Below are 19,740 nucleotides of genomic sequence, written 5' to 3' on the forward strand. Positions count from 1 at the left end.
CTAAAGGATACTGTTGTTGTCTCTGTACTGGAAGCTTCTGCCACCAAACATCCCTTGTGTGTGCAAACATACCTGGCAATAAAGCTCTTTCTGATTCTGATATAATATTTGTGAGATTTAGTCAGATTAAACTGTTTTGAGGTTAATTTATATAATATTTATTGTAAATCGTGGTATTAATATTCAATAATTATATGAGTTCAATGAAAAGCTAATTTAATGAAATCATTCCATTTTAATTTATCGTGTTGCTATTAATGTAGCCTATCTTCAATTAAAATATAGGCAATTAAATAAAATTAGCCTATTCACATAGGCCTACTTTTATGAGTATATCTTTCAGATTAATCTCTTTTACTGGAAATTCACCTTGACTGTTTTCGTTATTCAATTATTAACTTATAAACGTATGTTTTAGTATTTTGTAGCCTAATAATGATACTTTAAGTATATATAAATATTAAGAAGAATTATAGGTCTATCTATGATAACAGTCATTTATAATAGCCTACTGTAGCCTAAATGTTTACCAGGGGGGCTTCTTGCCCTCTTAAGATGGCCCCCTAATACATATGTTAACATATATCTAAATATGTTACAATGTCGTTATATAATATTCCGTATAATATGGCCTGCCTACTCTTTAAATGCAGTTTTTCAATGAAGTAGCAGCCTACCCTTCTCTTTCGTCTCCAAACATCGCGAGACGTTATCTCAGTGGCGTGACGTCAGAACGTGAGCACAGAAGCGGACAAGATGTCGCTGGCAAGGTAAGTAGCACTAGAGCTGGTTTTAAGGGATTTTGTTTCCACTTTTACATTAAAACTCAAGGTAAAGAGGTCTACGTGGGGTTTTTTTATGTGCCCACGTGTGGTGTTTGTTTATAATTTGCGTTCTTTATTTACTGAATTATGTTATTTGATGCGCTGAGGCCTGCGGTGTTGTACTCTTTGTATCACAGTGAGTGCTAAGAAGCTAATGCTACGACCACAGCAAAAGCAAAAAAAAACATTTCTAATACATAATAAATATCAAATTCGCGATTAATATGTGTTTATATATATATAAACACATATTAATATATATATATATATAAGGCTGTAAATGCATTTGTCACATCTCCATTCTTTAAAGCAATAGGTAACTTACCTCTTGTACTTTGTGCAGTTGAACTTTAATTGGAATAATTGTAGTTTAATTTGACATACAATTTACCCATGTTAAGGAAACATTTGTTTTCACCTTTTAAATCCAATTTCTCTCTGTTTGACATGCAGTGTTCACAGTTTCTACATCATACACCCACATACTATTAACATCACTAGGTGATCCCTGTTAATAAGATGTACACTTACATTACATCCATATACAGCTGTAATTGACATCGTATTAATAGGGATCACCTGATGATTTAATAGTTTCTGTCAACCTCACTTGACACATTTTTTTTCTCTCCATTTTGTAGTTTTCTCCCTGCACCCACCCAACTGTCCCAGGACCAGCTAGAGGCGGAGGAGAGGTCTCGTGTTCAGAGGTCACAATCCACTGCTTTGGTCTCCACTCGCAGAGAACCTCCTCCCTACGGCTTCAGGAAATCATGGGTACCCCGGGGACTAGAGGTACTGCAATACAAGATTATTTATAATTTGATTAGAGATTTTTTTTGGATTAATTTATATATATATATATATATATATATATATATATATATATATATATACATATGTATATATATGTATATATATATATATATATATATATATATATATATATACACAAGGAGACCTGAGAGTAAAGTGTAATTAATAAATGGCTGTTGTTACCATTCAAATGAAATCAATGTTAACTAAATCCATCTTAGCACTGCAGAGGCCTGTTTCAGAAATGAGGTTAAGTGAAAAGTATGTTAACCCCGAAATGAGGGAAACTCTGGGTTTTCAGAATCGGAGATATCTCAAACCCGAGAAAGCGGGATAAGTCAAACCCTTTTAAGTGGTAATTTTCATATCGGTGCATCCCTAGTTTTTTTTTTTTTTTTTTTTTACACATTTTGATTTCCAATACTTTGCACTTTAAAATAGACTTCTAAATGTCTGTTCAGTGGTCCCTATGTTACGCACTTCCTGTCACTCAAGTTAGCAAGACCGTCGTGAGTGTGGGTATTGGCATAGGCCCTATAATTATATAATACATTAGTATTTAAACTTGCTGCTTTGCTATTAGCAGAGAGATACTGCACAGATGCATGTTATTCACTTTAACCTCACTAGATTATGCTATATCTAATGAGCCAAAATAACTAACTGTCTTTGCTTCGGGTGTTAGTTTCCTACACTGATTAAATCATACTGTAAATTGTTTTGGTGATCTTATGATATTATTTTAAAGGAATTTGGAGATGGAGGAGCTTTTCCCGAGGTCCACGTGGCCCAGTATCCTCTGGAAATGGGTAGGAAGAAAAGGACGTCCAATGCTCTGGCAGTGCAGGTGGATGCAGAGGGCAAGATCAAATATGATGCCATTGCTAGGCAAGGTCAAAACAAAGACAAGGTGCCTCATCTTCTTGTGTTGTTGAATTGTTAATATATATTCAGTGAATCACACCTGGAGAGGACGTTTTCATTATTTTGTTTGCTTGTTTCAGGTCGTGTTCAGCAAATACACTGACATGCTTCCTAAGGAAGTACTTAACGAAGATCATCCTGAGCTGCAGAAACCAGATGAAGAGGCGGTGAAAGAGGTGAGATACAACACAGCCTCGTTTGACTGAGAACAGGTTTAAATGTAGATATTTACTACAGGCTGAAATAGGGCTGTCAAAATGGCTGAAAAACTACATTTGAATCTTTTACTTAAATATATTATCGAATTATATTTGAATTTAAAAGGCATCATTTCAGTTAGGGGGAAACGCTTTTGGTAGGGCTGCACGATTAATCGAATTTTTATCACGATCACGATTTTGGCTTCCCACGATCAAATTCGCGTGATCGAGCGATTTTTAAAATGCGTCATTCCGTTCACAGAACGCTCCGTATCAAAGGTTTTTTTTTGCAAAGCCAATCTAGCGCTCCATAAACCACTGTCTGATCACGTGCCTCCATGAGCCCCAGTGCACGAGAGAGACCGAGTGTGTCTGCGTGCGAGCGTCAGCGCGCGAGAGATACCGATTGTGTCTGCGCGCGAGAGAGACCGAGTGTGTCTGCGTGCGAGAGAGACCGAGTGAAAGTGCGCGTGGGAGACCGAGTGTGAGCATTAGTAAATTGCATTAGTAAATTGGTACATACTACATAGTAATATATAATTACTATATAAGAGGCATGAAAGTTTGATTAATGGACTCCAATAACCAGTACTACAAACGTCTTGTTTTGAACTATTGTTTAATAAATAGAAATAATTCGAGCACTTAAACTTTCATATGGAGGATTAAATAGATTAAATTTATGCAGTAAGACTTCACAACTAATCACTGACACTGAACCACAACATTTTACATTTCTTAAGCGTCAAATAACAATGACTCTGAATTTCATCCATTAATCGAACTTCCATAGTGCAGTTCTGCCTTGACATGTTCTCATTTGGTTACATTCTGTTGTGGAATATTTGTTTTTTATTGATTGTGTATTTTGCGCATTTTATTCACATCCATTATGCAGGTACAATGCAAGTTTATATTTTGCTTCCTAAAATATATTTACACAATGTAAAATAGTGCCCTGTTGAAGTTTTGCTACATTTTCTTTATTGTTTTCTTTATTTTTCTTTATTCTTTAAGGAGATGCACTGAATTTCGGTGAATAAGGACCGGTTTTATTTTGATGCACAATACAGTTGTACATTAGCAGGAATGTAGCACAATATGGATGTGAAAGCAGTTATAATTAGCCTATACGTGACAATAAAATTTGTTTTGGTTAAAATCAACAAATAATCGTGATAATTAATCGTGATCTCAATATTGATCAAAATAATCGTGATTATCATTTTGACCCAAATCGTGCAGCCCTAGCTTTTGGTTTGTTTCCTGTGTCCACAAAAGGACGCAATGAGAAAAATTGTAATGCACCAAATTTTATTTTTCAAAGCAATAAAATAGCATGACTGTCTGGGGAAAAAAAAGAAAGCATAACATTTATAAATCAAATATAATTTCAAAAACTGCATAAGAAATTATGACCAAAGCAGCATTATGTATTCATGCATAGTTACAATAGAAAGATTAGAAGAAAATGCGTTCTTGGTTGCGGTTTTGGCGTGCAGCAATTCTCTGCATTGAGCTGCTCTATTTCTGCATTGTTTAGAAGGACCATTTTTGCATTCGAATGTGGATTTTTATTTTAAATTCGACGAATATTCGAAATGGGGTTTTGACAATAACAGCATTTCAGTAGTTAATACCAATTCCAGTGGAATTTCATAATCGTTAATATCAGTTTCGCCTATCCCAGCGAAAAATGGAATTCTGATGATTGCTGTATGCATTCCTTCGTTTAAATTATTAACATCATATTTATTCTAATTAAGTTCTACATGTATTTTTTAAATAAGGTAAGCTTTGTATAAGTATTGAAGTAAACGGACGACAGAAGCAGGTTTATTAAGCTTCATTTACACAGAAATGTGTAATGCATAGATGCTGGTCCATAATCACTAACTTCGAGTGGGTTTTTGTTGGCTGGTGTTAAAATGACATGATCAATGTTGGTACTGTTGTTGTTTTTAATCAAACAATAATCCTCATGACTTTCAATAATGATGAAGCCAAGCCAGCATGCATTAACGTTCCAGTTTCCTCCTCCTGTAGATTACAGAAAAGACCCGAGCAGCTCTGGATAAACAGGTCTCGCAGAAAATTGCAGCGGCCATGCCTGTACGTGCTGCAGACAAACAGGCCCCAGCACAGTATATTCGGTAAGACCAGTTCCACTGACAAATGCTCCAAACCTAGAGTTTAAATAAATGTTCTGGGTTCGCTACAAGTTGAGCTATATCGACAGTAGGATGTTGATGACCAGAAAATGATTTAAACCTGTACCTTGGTTAAAATCAAGTAAAGCAAGCCAGTGTTGAAAGGTGTAATGTGCAGCTTGAATTTTTGTTCTAGCACAAGCATGAATTATTCAGTAAAAACCTATTTATTGTTTAAGCATTAAAGCTGTCTAAATCATCCGTTATGAGGTGGGAGTAGTTTCTGCTTCCATTTTAACTGCATTACTGTAACAATTTTTGCTTTAGTAATCTACGTTATGCCACAATTACTCTCGACAGAGTTTGTATTGAACCTGAAAAAATTCTTTAAAGGGATACTTCACCTCTGGAAAGATGAATGTGTATTTAAAATGGGTCATTTATGTAGAAGAAATGTGAAATCATTTTTGAATTTGGAGCTTTCTAGACTGAAAAGCCAGAAAATGTATTTTTGGCTTATGTGGATGAAAGACAACAACTCCCAGAATGCACTTGCTTCGCTGCCCTAAGAGGCCACGCCTATTGCTAACAGAGCGCAGTCGTTAAACAACAAGTCTAGGCTACTAGTGAGTCTCCGTGATGAGTCTGCCCGGGATTTCGAGATCGCCCAAAATGTCCGGGATTCGGCTTTTGCGTTCTACAGTCGCCGTTCATCATGTTTACTGTGGCGAGCAGGACGAGGCCGAGGGCGTGATTACCGATGAACGACACCTGTGAGACGCACCGGTCTCGTATCTCTCACGGAGGAGCGGGAATTTTCTTAGCAATGTTAAAACACACATCAACCGATCACTTGTTTAGCGTTCATGTAAACACTACATTTAGATTCACCAATCGGAATGAATTCAGTTAGATTGAAACAAAAGGTGTTCATTTAAACAATGAATGGCAACTGCAGAAAGCAGAAGCTGAATCCAGGACATTTTGTACGATCTCGACGGCCGGACATGTCCGGGAAAAAGAGGATGGTAACCCCTACTACTCAGCTTTCTCCACAGAACAAGAGCCTGCTAGCTTAGCTTCCAAAAAAGATGGCTGACACTATGTGTACATTCTGTGAGTGAGATCCCACCCTCTATGGGCGGGTTGAGAACATGCGGGACAGCCCCTACTACTGGCTGTAGTCTTTAGTCTCTGGCCAAAAAATACTCTGATGACGCAAAATGGCGATTTTTGCGTCATCGGAGGATTTTTTCTAGACAAAAAATATAGAAATCTCTCGTCTCAGGGGGATATGAGGGTGGAAAGCCCGGTAATTTGAAAATACTACAGGTTTTCTACTAATACAAAGCTTAATGCTAAATCCTGAAGTATCCCTTTAACGTCAGTCTTAGAGTTTCTGTGCAATTGTGTTTGCATTGCAAGAGGTTGACAGCAGTTTGAAATTGAGTTTGTGTTTGAGTTCACAAAAGTTCCATAAATTGTTCTTCTATTTCTTAAAGGTACACACCCTCCCAGCAAGGACTCGCGTTTAACTCTGGAGCGAAACAGAGGGTCATCCGTATGGTGGAAATGCAGAAAGATCCAATGGAACCACCGCGATTCAAGTATGTGACCTTAATCTGAGATTTAAGTAAAATTGTGTGGAAAACGCACAAGAAAGTCAATGTTTGTGTTTTCTTACAGAATCAATAAGAAAATTCCTCGTGGACCTCCATCCCCTCCTGCTCCAGTCATGCACTCTCCAAGCAGAAAGGTAGGAGTCTGGTTTCCGCCAACTATCGATCCCAATATTGATAGTCATCGGCTTTGTTTACACTCAGAAACCTATCTGGAGGAAACATTTCTGAGAACATCTCAACTAAACTCAAAGCATTTTTCCCCTCTCTCTTTTTTTGTAGATGACTGTGAAAGAACAGCAAGAGTGGAAGATTCCACCCTGTATTTCCAACTGGAAGAACGCAAAGGTAACGCTGAGCCTCCATCTATTATTCAGCTGTTTACTGTTGTTTTAAAATATTGATTATGGATACAACCGTGTTGCTTTCTCTCACCTCTCATTTTGCTTCTCAGGGTTACACCATTCCTCTGGACAAGCGTTTGGCTGCTGACGGACGAGGCCTGCAGACCGTCCACATCAATGAGAACTTTGCCAAGCTGGCTGAGGCTTTGTACATTGCAGACAGAAAGGTAGACTGCTTATTCCTGCATCTCTGAACACTCTGAATTCCCACATTGCTAAGTTTTTTTACTTTTAAGAAGTAAAGAAACCTTCAGCACTATATCAACATTACAGAGCAGTTTCTCAGACCAAAATGATGTGTGAAGCACTGTCTGGGAGTAACACTATCTCATGATGACATCTGTATAAAAAAAAAAACATGGCTCCTCTTAGGGCTGGGCGGTATGACGGTATATATCGTCACCGCGGTAGAAAATGTCAACCGTAACAGATTTTTTTATTCCGTGTATACCGCGACATACAAATAAGTGGGCGTGGTTAACATATGCGTGAGACTGAGACACAGAGATTTGTCAAAGAAACATGGAGAAAGCAGATCAAGAGGTTCCACAAAGGAATTACGCTTTCTAAAGGGTTGTTGTTAATGTGATATTTTCGGGGGGAAAGGCACAGCAGTCACTAGAGCAGTGCAGCACCCAGTAGGGGTGCGCCAAAATATCGATATGGCGATATATCACGATATTTACTCCCGCGAACGATTCTCGATGCGCTCTTGCCAAGTATCGATCTTAAAAGCCGTTATAAAACGCTCTATTCATTATCCGAGTTGACTGGATTTGACTAGCTTTCATGAGGCACACGCAAAGTCTCTCGCTCTCTCCCTCTCTGCCGTGCTATGTATGTTATGCGCGCAGTAGGCTGTTCTGTCTCGCATGCGCGCTCTAGATTCCGGGAGATTTGAACTAATTTGCGGGCATCAGGGAGACGCTATCATTATGCGGGAGACTCCCGGAACTTCCGTGAGACTTGGGATGTCTGGCTTTGCAAAAGTCCGCAAAACGGGAAACACGACCACATGTACAGACACCTCACGCGGCATCACCCGGAGCTCTGTGAGAAAGCCGTGGTTGGTGCTGGCTCGAAGCCGACACACCCCGGCGTAAACATTTTTATTACTACTGATTGCAGCAATGTTACACTAAAATAGTGTCTGTGATTGTTTTGTTGCAACTGATGAGACACAAGTTGTTTTTGTTATTGTGTTTCATCCCAAAAAATAAATGGAGATTAATTTTCCTAATTAAAAAAAAAAATTGTATTTCTTAAAATGATAGATTGTGAGTTATTACTGATAATATGTCGATTATCGCAGTATCGCCATATCGTGATATTATCGGTATCGTGAACAATGTATCGTATCGTATCGTGAAGTACCCAGCGATTCCCAGCCCTAGCACCCAGGCTAGAGGAGTGCACGCTCGCAACGGGGAAAACATGAAGCTTGACAATAGCAGGTCCTATATTAATATCGTAATGAATAGAAATAACCTTAAATAATGTATGGTTATCTGCATCTTTCCGTCTCAGTTACTTTTTAAACACGTAAATCACATTCAGCATGACACGCAAGCGGTTGCCGTGGTAATGAACATCGTGCGTGTTAAAGCGAACGTATAATCCTGTATCTGAGGCAAAAATTACTAAATATGTAGCGCGAGTTATATATTTCTAACTCCAAACAATTGGCCACTGAACCAGCTGATAAAATCTTCCTTTGATTCGATCCGTGATTACAACTTGACACTCAAATTAGCCGATCGCCGATCGTGTCAGTTGTTCACCGGGCTATGGTCAAATAATGACGCAGTTACAAGGTGTGTATAACTTGAACTATTTAGTCAACACAAACAGTAGCTGCTGCTCGGTTCATACTGCTCCTTCTAGTCACTTCTGAACTTGAACTTCTCTCGATTAAAGCTCCAGGTTCCCAGATATCACAAAAAGAGCAAAACAAGCCCCTTAAACGCAGTATAATAAGCAGACATGGCAAAAATGTACCGGGGAACACATTTAAACTAGTATATAACTATATAACTAGTATAACTAATATCCTACAAAATTAAAAGGAAGTAACTCATTTATTATGAATAGAATAGTTCAATATAAAATATTCCGATATTATAAACTGATTGATGAAGTAAAACGATAACATCAGATTGAAAAATTATTCAGCAACACTTTATTTAAAGTTTAATTGCACCGATAGGAGTTGTATTTAATATGAATCATTTGGGGGTAGTTCATCTAAAAGTTGATGAGTGTGTTTTGTTTACTATATTTAGCTATCAAAATAGTTTACCAAATAAATAATTTACCAAATAAAAGAAAAATCAAACAAGGTGAAGTACTTTTCATTTCTAAAGTATTTGGGTTTATTTATTATACAAAGTCCTTTTTGTAGATTTTTCGAGAATAACTACATATATAAATAACTATAGCGTGAAATATATCGTTACCGTGAAATGCAATTTTGGTCATACCGCCCACCCCTAGCTCCTCTGATCAATTTGGAGAGCATTTATAGATCTAGCTTTATTTTGGTTGGGAATGCTCGCTTTTTACAGTGCAAATAAATCCTTATAAAATGAAGTTCTTTCTAGGGCTGGTAAATATTTTGACTTATTTTTATGCTGATGTTGTTGGTTGTGTGATGTGTACAGGCCAGAGAGGCTGTGGAGATGAGAGCTCAAGTGGAAAAGAAGATGGCCCAGAAAGAAAAAGAAAAGAAAGAAGAGAAGCTGAGAGAGTTGGCTAAGATGGCCAGAGACAGGAGAGCTGGAATCAAAGCCCACGGTGACAAAGGTACAAAAAGGCGTTCACCATCATTGAACGTCGATGTATTACTCATACACAGCATATGTGGTATTTTCCTGAAACATTTGATATTTTACTAACTATCGCTGTTTGAAATCCTGCCTACACCTTTTATGTTTAAAGTTAATATTTATTTGAAATGTGTTTTCTAATTCATGAATTGAAAAGGGAGACGATTTGGTCTCGGCCCTGGTTTCGGTCATCAGAGTGCTGTCACCAGGGTCCAAAATTAACACCCGCTAAGCGCCAAATGCAGGTAGATTTTCCGTTTGGCGAGTAAATCTCAAAAGGCTATCCGCCACACTGGCGGGTGAATGTTCATACCAAAATAGTAATGTAATAAAATGTTTATTACAATTGCATTTTGTAATGTTAAAACAGGGGCATAGTTTATAAACTATCTGGCATGAGGGCTCGGATTTGTTGTGTTTGCCAGTAGGGATGGGAATTGAACTGCTGCGCGTGTGACAGGGCACAACTGAAGAACGAGCAGAGAGTCGCGCGCGCGCACTCTTTCTCTTCGGAGCCAGGCGAAAGTAAACAAGACTTCACCGTCTCCTAAGCGCTGTCTTGCCCTCTCTCTCCCTGGCACATATTAATCAAAATAAATCGACACGATGGTAAAAGGTCGGAAAACTTGTGGGATGTCCTAGCTGCCGGGATAATCACACAACGCAAACATCCGATAATGACACGTCCAATTCGCGAACTAATGACTCCTTTGAACCGATTCATTTTAATGAATGGTTAAAACAACTGATATTTCCAGTCCTTCAGTTACTGATCGGATCAGTCCAGAGTAAATGGAGGGAAAAAATATGCAGAGTAAAACTAAATTATTTTTTTTTAAATAATTGATATATTATTATTGCATATATTTTATTAAATATACAATTAATACATTTCATTTGTACATAACTATTTTCACAGGCACCACCACAAAAATATTATTTGAATGTGTGTAAATTGTGTAATATGTGTGTAAATAAAAGTAAAAATGGAAAATAATAGACCAGAAATATAAATGACAAAAATGTTTAAATTAGTGCTGGGCAAGTTAACGCGTTATCGCGTTAACGCATTTATTAATTAATGCCGACAATTTTTTTATCGCGCGTTAACGCAGTTTTTTTTTATTATTATTTTGAAAGTCCGTTGCTCACTGGCTCTGAATACACATAGGCCTACAGTCAAACCATGATCACAGGAGGGGTGGGATGTTGGTCAGCCAGCAAATAACCCACCCAAACAAGCAGTGGAGAGGCTTTGGCAGGTTCTCTCAGGTGAACAGAAAGGGAGACAGCGCTCCGCGAGTGAATGACAGGCGCTCTATGGATAGTAACCATGGCAACGGCTTCTGTGCGCAACGCAGCTGTAGCCTTTTTAACTTACATAAAAATTATACATAACTTTACCTGATAGGCCTGCGTTTAGTTTAGCGGGGATGCTCTGCCATGTGAATTCCCTCCTATTGATGTCCTGATATCTATTTAGATTCTGGAAACTCACAAACAGCGAGCCGAGGATCAGTCTCTCTTCCAACGATTTGTGCTGCGCGTCGTGTACAAAAAGTTAGATAATTCCACTTCGGCAACGCGCGGGCGCGTGCGTGAGGCGAGCATGACCGCAACAGTTTCACAGGAACGCACCCGCCTGTCGCTGCACCTGTGCTCGACCACTTCACCTCACTCTAGGCTGATTTATACTTCTGCGTCGGACCTACGCCGGAGCCTCTACGCTATAGACAACGCGTTGGTTTTCATGTATACTTCTGCGTCGTTGACGCGCAATTACACATGCAGAGGGAGAGTGTGAAACCCGGGGAGCGGTTCTAGCAATCACAGCGCTTGCGGTACGCGTAGAATTGACGTTACATTTTTGGAGAGATGCACGTCAGGGTACGCGCGCTACACAGCTACGGCGTGAGTTCGACGCAGAAGTATAAATTGGGCTTATTACCTCTGTTTAATGTAATCTTACATGGGAAACCATGGCATGCCATGACCAAACCTAAGCTGCTATCAGAGAAGTAACGTTGGTCGACTTATATCTGTAGTGATCATGACCCTTTGACTACATAGACTGTTTCTGCTGCTCCCTGATACAAGATACCTGTTCAGAAAAAAAGAAAACTGGACTCTTTTAACAAGCTAGATAAAAGGTAATGCCCTGGCAGTGGCAAATAGCTTTGTTTAAATATTTGATTTGATTACATTAATGTTTAAGTTGAGATTTACCAGAAATATTTTATTGTTATACTACAGGGCTGTTGAATGCTTGATTCTGATTGGTTGAGAACGTTCTAAGGTGTGCAATTATTTAATTATTAAAGCCGGGACACAATGACTAAGGCCAGTTATGAATGTAATTTGATACTTATTACTGATCATGCCCAAACGCGTGTTCAGCGCGTTCAGTCTATTCACAGTCTGTGTTTAAGACCTGCTACAGTCGATGAAAACATTCAGTCTTCGGATGTTTCAGCAAGTCGTAAGTGTGTCCCCATCATTAGTCTGCTATCAGTGGCTCAAACCTCCGTTACTAACTCTAAAATGACGTTTTGGAATTAGCAACGGAGGCATGGGTGTAGATGCGTAAGAAATTAGTCCTACATACAAGAGCGTTTTAATGACAAAAACTTGACAAACGTCTTGAAATGCATCATCTGAACAATGTTTTGAGGTGTGGTAACTGTAGTATAAGCGGAATAATTGACTTCAGGCCGTTGAATTATTAGAAAAATAATGCACACCGAGGTGTAACGGCCACTGTGTAAACATACTGTGTAAAGGGAATACTGCTGGTATAAAAGCACCTTATTTGTTTAAAGTTTTTGCCAACCACATGTTATTGCACTTTTGTAGCAGTACATTTAAATCAAAAGTGCGCAATACACTACTTTAGAATTCATTATTCAATTTTGTGCGTAACAATGCGATTAATCGCGATTAATTGCAAGAAAATCATGCGATTAATCGCGATTAAATTTTTTAATCGTTGCCCAGCACTAGTTTAAATATACCTATATATAAATTAGGGCTGCAACTAACGATTATTTTGATAATCGATTAATCGGACGATTATTTTTCTATTAATCGGATAAAAAAATCAATTAGATTTTTTGTTTATTATGACTAAATAAAACCCTGTTACACTTTATTTTAAGGTGTCCTTGTTACAGTGTAATTATATATTTAAGTACAGAGTAATATTAAGTAACTACATGTACTTACTATAGGAATAGGGTAGGATTAGGTTGAGGGTTAGTTGCATGTAATTATGCATAATTTACTGTTATTACTACAGTAAGTACATGTAACATATGTAACAAGGACACCGTAAAATAAAGTGTTACCTAAAACCCTAAATTAGGATATTTATGTGTAAAAGTGTACTTTAAAAAGTGCAAAAGCCACACATTGAGTTTTACAAATATCAATATTTGCATTGTTTTTAATGATAATTGCTGATGGCAAGTTGACGACCATGATTAATGTAAAAAAAAAAAAAAAAATTATATCCAACATATTGTTTTAACACAATTTTTGTTAAAACAAATTTACAGACATGTTGTTCAGATGTGAAGATATAAACTAAAAACATCTCAAATATATAATTCATTTAATTTTTATTTAAAATTAATTGAATTATAAGGATAATTTGTAAAAATAAATATAGAAAGACTGAAAACAAGCGTGTGAACATAGAGCCGCAGTAGATCGCGTTTGAAAAACAATTAAAACTTAATAGTAGACAGAGGTGGAAAGAGTGCTAAAATTTTCTACTCAAGTAAAAGTACTATTACTTTAATAAAATTTTACTTAATTACAAGTAAAAGTACCGGTCTAAAAATCTACTCAAGTAAAAGTAAAAAGTAGCTCATTTAAAATTTACTCAGAGTAAAAGTTGCTGAGTAACTTGTTTCACAGCGGGGGCGGGGTGGGGGACTCTCCCGTGCAGAGCTGTAACCGATGAGTTTCACAGTATGATAACCGTCTCAGAAAATATCACGGTTTATATAAACTGTATTATTAAATTATGGTTAAAATTAAAATTATGTCAGTTAAAATGACAAATGAAATAAATGAAACATTTGTTCAATAAAACATATCTAATCTACTAATTTCAATAATTGATTATGAATTAGATTAACAACTTATTTTTATCATTAATAACTAATTCAAATTTTTAAAAATAGAGTTCTATGAAATGTTTCTTATTCAGAATTTTTTTTTCTTTTTATGATTTAATACAAATATATTATCAAAAACGGTGGTAATCAAATAAAAGTTTAGCAAACGTTTTATCCTTTTAGTTTATGGCAAAGTGCTGCAAAACAGATTTACTCAAACCATGGACAAATAATATATATTCCTTAAATAATGTTTAAATACATTGTAGTATTATTATTGTTGTTGTTAATATTATTATGAGAAGTACATTCTATTGTGTAGGCCTAAAATCGTAGTCATAATTTCTAGTAAAACCGAACTTTTATTTTGACGGGTTGTTAAGTCCTGTTTCAGAGTGTATTTGACAATGGTTTTTCTCAAATAAAATTAGGAAAATGCTCATTAGGCGTTCTCTCAGAGCAGCTCTGGAAATGTTCATGTATTCATGTAGGCCTACTCGTATTGTTTGTGAGACGCTGAAAACACCATGAGCGCGTCGCGTACTTGAGTATGTAGACGAAACAGCACAGCTCATTCACACAGAGACACGCAGAACAAGCAGATTATATATTTACATAGCAGTCTTTTGTGCTTTAATATTCACAGATCATGGCGTGATTTGATTTATTGTACAGCTTTACTTTCGATTTATTCATCCATTATCTGCATGTTTTACGTGACATCTGTGTTATACTGTAAATTCCATTTTCTTTCTATATCCAAAAGTATTCCCTGACCAGGGCTTCACATACCGGTTATGTGTGCGAGTGAGATTTCGACAGCATTTCGCGTTCAGCTGGGTCTGCATCACTGTCTGTCTTGTCCGTCACCTTCTCCATATTGTTTTGTGATTTTAGCGCGTCTGTTCTCCCGCCCTTCAATCAATCAATGCTGTAGTTTCCGGAGCGCGATGTTTTCACCCAAAGCATTTTTTTTTACTCAGTAACGGATATGTTTTAAAATGTAGCGAATTACAATACTGCAAACAAAACATACTTAAGTAAAAGTAAAATTACAGATTTTAAAAACTACTTAAAGTAGAAGTACACAAAAAAACTACTCAATTACAGTAACGCGAGTAAATGTAATTCGTTACTTTCCACCTCTGATAGTAGACAAATGCTATATAAAGAGAACGTAATGGAGGTACGCAGCAAGCTAACAGGCTTGATTAAAAAGACAGGAAAAATGATGCATTAGTGCACAAACATTCGCTGAAAACCACTGAGTACAGTGACTAAAAAACAATCTTTTACTGCTGCTGTTATTAACTGCCTTTATATTTAGTGCTTCGCTTTGTAAAGACCGTTTTAATTTAATATTTCTGCGGTAGCGCTATTTTAATCCATCACTTATGTTGCGAGCGAACTGATTGCGCAACCTGATGCTCGAGACGCAAAATACAGACATCCCAAGTCTCCCGGAAGTTCTGGAAGTCACCCGCATATTGATAGCGGTTCGCAAATTAGTTCAAACTCCCGGGATTTCAGCGCGCATGCGAGACAGAAGAGACTGTGCTCCAAACCGTGTAGCGCGAGCGCGCGGCAGAGCAACGGAGGGAGAGAGACCTTGCGTGTGTGCCTCATGAAGCGCGTGTAAGACAGAGCATCCTGATTGGCCTGTTTCAGACAATCACCAGTAAACGCTCCCCGTGACGTAAGCAGACCAACTAATCGATAATGACATTCGTTGACAACGATTTTCATAATCGATTATTATCGATTTTATCGATTAGTTGTTGCAGCCCTAATATAAATTAATGTATATGTGACACAAAAAGGCTGTTTATTATTTTGGCCGGTAAAAAATATGCTTGGCTGGTGGATTTTTTTTCATGGTTTCATGGTTTTTCATTTTTTGGCAGGTGAGCCAAAAAGTTAATTTCGGACCCTGGCTGTCACTATTGGTGAGATCACCATCGATGTCTTTGATTTTCTCTCAGGTGGTGAAGAGACAGAAGTCAGGGAGCGTGAAGAGATCCGTCACGAGAGGAGGAAAGAAAGGCAGCACGACAGGAACATCTCCAGAGCCGCCCCTGATAAGAGGTACATGCATTTTTTACACACTTGCCCTGAATCATTCATGGGCCGGTAGAACTGGTGCGCACATCCCATTTTAATGTACGTGGTTTTGCGTTATTTTCTGTGCTCTGATCTCACACAAGTCCCACCGGTGTTCGTTTTTACATCAGGCACCTTTTAGTGAAACAAACTTGACACATCCCGTATTCAGACCCATTTTGTCATGCTTGTTAAAATGCATTTAATCTGTGGTTGTAATAGCTTGAATTATTCATGCTTTTTCCTCAAAAGATGTTCGTGTGCGAATTCCCTGAACTCCCAGTTTGAGACGCGTGTAATGTAGCGTGATGGCTCTTTGTGTGAGGTGTTAATGTGGGTTTAGCTGATGTCAGTGTAATTTTGGTCTGTCCAGGTCGAAGCTACAAAGAGATCAGGACAGGGACATCAGTGAGCTCATTGCCCTGGGACAACCGAACCCCCGTACCTCCAGTGAGGCTCAGTATGACCAGAGACTCTTCAATCAGAGCAAGGTAATCAACCCTCAGGCTTTGCTGATCTCAAATTGGTCACCTTACTGATTTTAGTTCAGTGTAATGTTAAAGTGCGCAATTAAACATAATTTAAGACAAAGATAATCCTTTACCTCCTTTTTCTGCCTATAAATATTATAAATCCTAATAAGAAACGACTGAAGACTCAGTCTTTTGTCAACACCTGACCCATTAATACTAACACTTAGTATTCTATATATCTCTTTAAAAAAGAAAACCTTTCCAGTGTTTCCCCTACGATTCTGTTTCGGGGGGGGGGGGGGGGGGGGGGGGATACATGGTGTAATTTTTTTTTTTTTATTAATTGAAATCATGTATTATGAATCATTAAACTTATACAACATTTTTTTTTTTTTTTATATATATATATGGAAAAATAAATTCACTCTAATTCTGTGTTGTGTTTTTTCTGGTAATAAAATGAAGACATAAAACACAAATTTTATCATAAATTTTAATCATATGAAATTAAATAAACTTTTTGTCAAAGAACTTGCTGCACAATGAGCTGTAGCCTACTACTGTTAAAATTAAAACATGGATTATTCCAGACTGATCTCATGAAATGGCGTATGTATGACACGCCAAATCGTATTTCCATTTTTGGCGTGCTATCAACACGTATAATCACTTTTCAGCGTGTTTATCAACGCCGTTGACTTAACGTTACATTACTGTATATATAAATATATGACCTACCCCAACCCCGTCCCTAAACCTACCCGTCACTGGGGTTAATACCATTTATGAGTCTTCCCCTACCATCCTAGGAAAAAAATATTGCTCCACAGATGTAAATATACATTTTTCTTCGTTTCCCTCGTACATTTAACGGCGTACACATACACGCGGAATCACTCGGACATTTAACGGCGTAGACATACACGCAAAAGATGACGGTTCGTTTCGGTGTGGACATACACGCGGATAGCTCAAAATGCGTATAGATAACACGCCACTTGACTTGAAAGTGGCGTGTATGTTTACGCAAAGTCATGATGTCATGTTGATTATTCCTTAATGGCAGTTTTGATGATAATTTATTTGGATTAGTGTTAGTGTATTATTACATTGGGACATATCTAAATTCTAATGTACAACAGTAATATATAATTTCTGTCAAGTTAAACCAAACTTTTATTTTGACGGGTTGCCGTGAAGACCTTTTGAGTTTCTGTGTGTTTGTCATGATGATAGTTTTTCTCAAATGAAGCGGTGAAATCTGAAATGATCACGAAGTGACTTTCAGAGTGGATCTAGAGCCTGGAGAGGAAGTTCATGCATTTGTGTCTTCATATAGGCCAAAAAACAGCACAAGCGTCACACGTGCTTCAGTGTGTGTGTGTGGTAAATGAAACTGCGCGGCGGCGGCACCATTCATTCACACAGAACATGCAGGATTCATATTTAAATAGTCTTTGTGTTTTAATATTCACACACACTTGTCTACATCGCGATTTGATTTCAAGTGTACTGAACTGCTTTCTATTTTTTCCTCAAATTTACAAATTCCGTGAAATTCCGCGTTATACACTAAATTCCTTTTTTATGACTGGATTTCGTCAGCATTTTAGGGGGGGCGGGGGGTCGTTTTGGGGGGGCGGGCCGCCCCCGCCAAAACAATGGTAGGGGAAACACTGCTTTCTACATGTGCTGTGCTAGACTAACTGGGACTGGTCACAGCACTTGCGTATTGTTGGTTTGATTGCTTCTATTATTCTTTATTTTTATTATTCTCATTTGTAAGTGGTTTTGGATAAGTGTCTGCTAAATTAAATGTAAATGTAATATCAAAGCCTGTTTTGCATTATCCAATCTAATATTGGATACAGTCAAGTCCTGCTCTACATCGTTCCGCACAAGTATTATTTTTTGGTTTCGCACAGAAATACAGCTTCATGCAAACGGATGCTCTCAATGGTCAAAAAGGGGAATTGAAATCAAATCGTGGTCATTGGTAATCAAATCGTGATTTTTTTTTCAGAACGTGGGAAATTATTGTCAATCTCTAGTGCATATATAAATTTTTTTGTTTAATATATTTTAACTATAAAATGTTTTTAAAAAATCAATACAAATGACTGTAAGATGCACTTTTCATAGCTGTGAGGTATAAATCTCACTGTTTGTTTGTGTTTTTCAGGGGATGGACAGTGGTTTCGCCGGTGGAGAGGATGAGATGTATAATGTGTATGATCAGCCCTTCAGAAGTGGCCGAGACATGGCACAGAATATCTACAGGCCCGGGAAGAACGCGGATAAGGACGTGTATGGAGACGACCTGGACACACTCATGCAGAGCAGCAGGTATGGAGACACCTGGACTCAATATTTGCATGCATTTTAACTACACACATCAAACACATTAAATTAAAATACAAAGGTTATCATTACAACCATATAATCAACTTGCTTTAGGCCCTACTGAATATGGTTAGAATCACAACAGATGCGCATTGGGTCTCTTTGACACGTTTGTTTATTGTATTATAGCCTCCTTGTTCATGCACTTGAACGATTCCCCTTCTCTCTCCAGGTTTGTTCCTGATCGGGAGTTCTCAGGTGCGGACCACGGCCCCCGGCGCGACGGCCCGGTGCAGTTCGAGGAGGATCCTTTCGGTCTGGATAAGTTCTTGGAGGAAGCCAAGCAGCACGGAGGCTCCAAGAGGGCGTCCACTAGTGGCCGCTCAAAGGACTACGACCACGAGAAGAAACGCAGGAAGGAGTGAGACACTTCCACTGTCCGCAGATGCAGGGTCAAATCCTCCTCCCCCTATTTTTATAGCTGTAAAGTGAATGATGAACTATTAGTAATATGGTGTTTCATCTTTTTTTTTTTTTTTTTATCATCCTCTTAAATCTAGATGTTTTCTCCAGTCATGTTTCTTGAGCTCAAAAGTGTGAACTTCAAACTGTTGTACTGCAAAGCCATTCTAATAAATGTCTTGTAGAGGATTTCATTGAATGTGAAAGATTATTTGTCTAAAGTAATTTCTAACTACTTGGGTGCCAGATGAAATGAATTTTTAATGACTCTCTCCATTAGTCTTATAAATCCAGTGCATCTGCTGGAACAGACATGAGCTCTCCTTGAGTTTAAGGGAGAAGATTAGTATTGTTTAGTTAGTTTGGGAGCTTTATAAAGAATGCATAGCTTACATTTCATGCAGAAATAATCTGTAAATTGGTCCTCTATTAATAATGGGTTGAATAATTCTTTAAATAATGGCATTTTCCCTAGGATT

The 19,740-nt window shown here is 37.8% G+C and overlaps 1 protein-coding gene across 1 annotated transcript; it reads left to right on the forward strand.

The window, feature by feature from the left end:
- Nucleotides 1-693: 693 nt before the first annotated feature.
- snw1 (SNW domain containing 1) lies at nt 694-19,336 on the forward strand. The gene is made up of 14 exons (XM_056262618.1): nt 694-770; nt 1,466-1,619; nt 2,389-2,550; nt 2,645-2,740; nt 4,811-4,917; nt 6,417-6,521; nt 6,601-6,670; nt 6,816-6,881; nt 6,988-7,104; nt 9,598-9,739; nt 15,866-15,968; nt 16,357-16,474; nt 18,639-18,802; nt 19,032-19,336. Exons 1-14 carry the CDS (start codon nt 757-759, stop codon nt 19,222-19,224), a joined length of 1,611 nt encoding a protein of 536 aa, XP_056118593.1. The 5' UTR covers nt 694-756; the 3' UTR covers nt 19,225-19,336.
- Nucleotides 19,337-19,740: the final 404 nt, after the last annotated feature.

The sequence above is a fragment of the Rhinichthys klamathensis genome, unplaced genomic scaffold (assembly GCF_029890125.1).
Source record: "Rhinichthys klamathensis goyatoka isolate OS25496 unplaced genomic scaffold, OSU_Roscu_1.1 h1tg000196l_1, whole genome shotgun sequence".
Taxonomy (NCBI): Eukaryota; Metazoa; Chordata; class Actinopteri; order Cypriniformes; family Leuciscidae; genus Rhinichthys; species Rhinichthys klamathensis.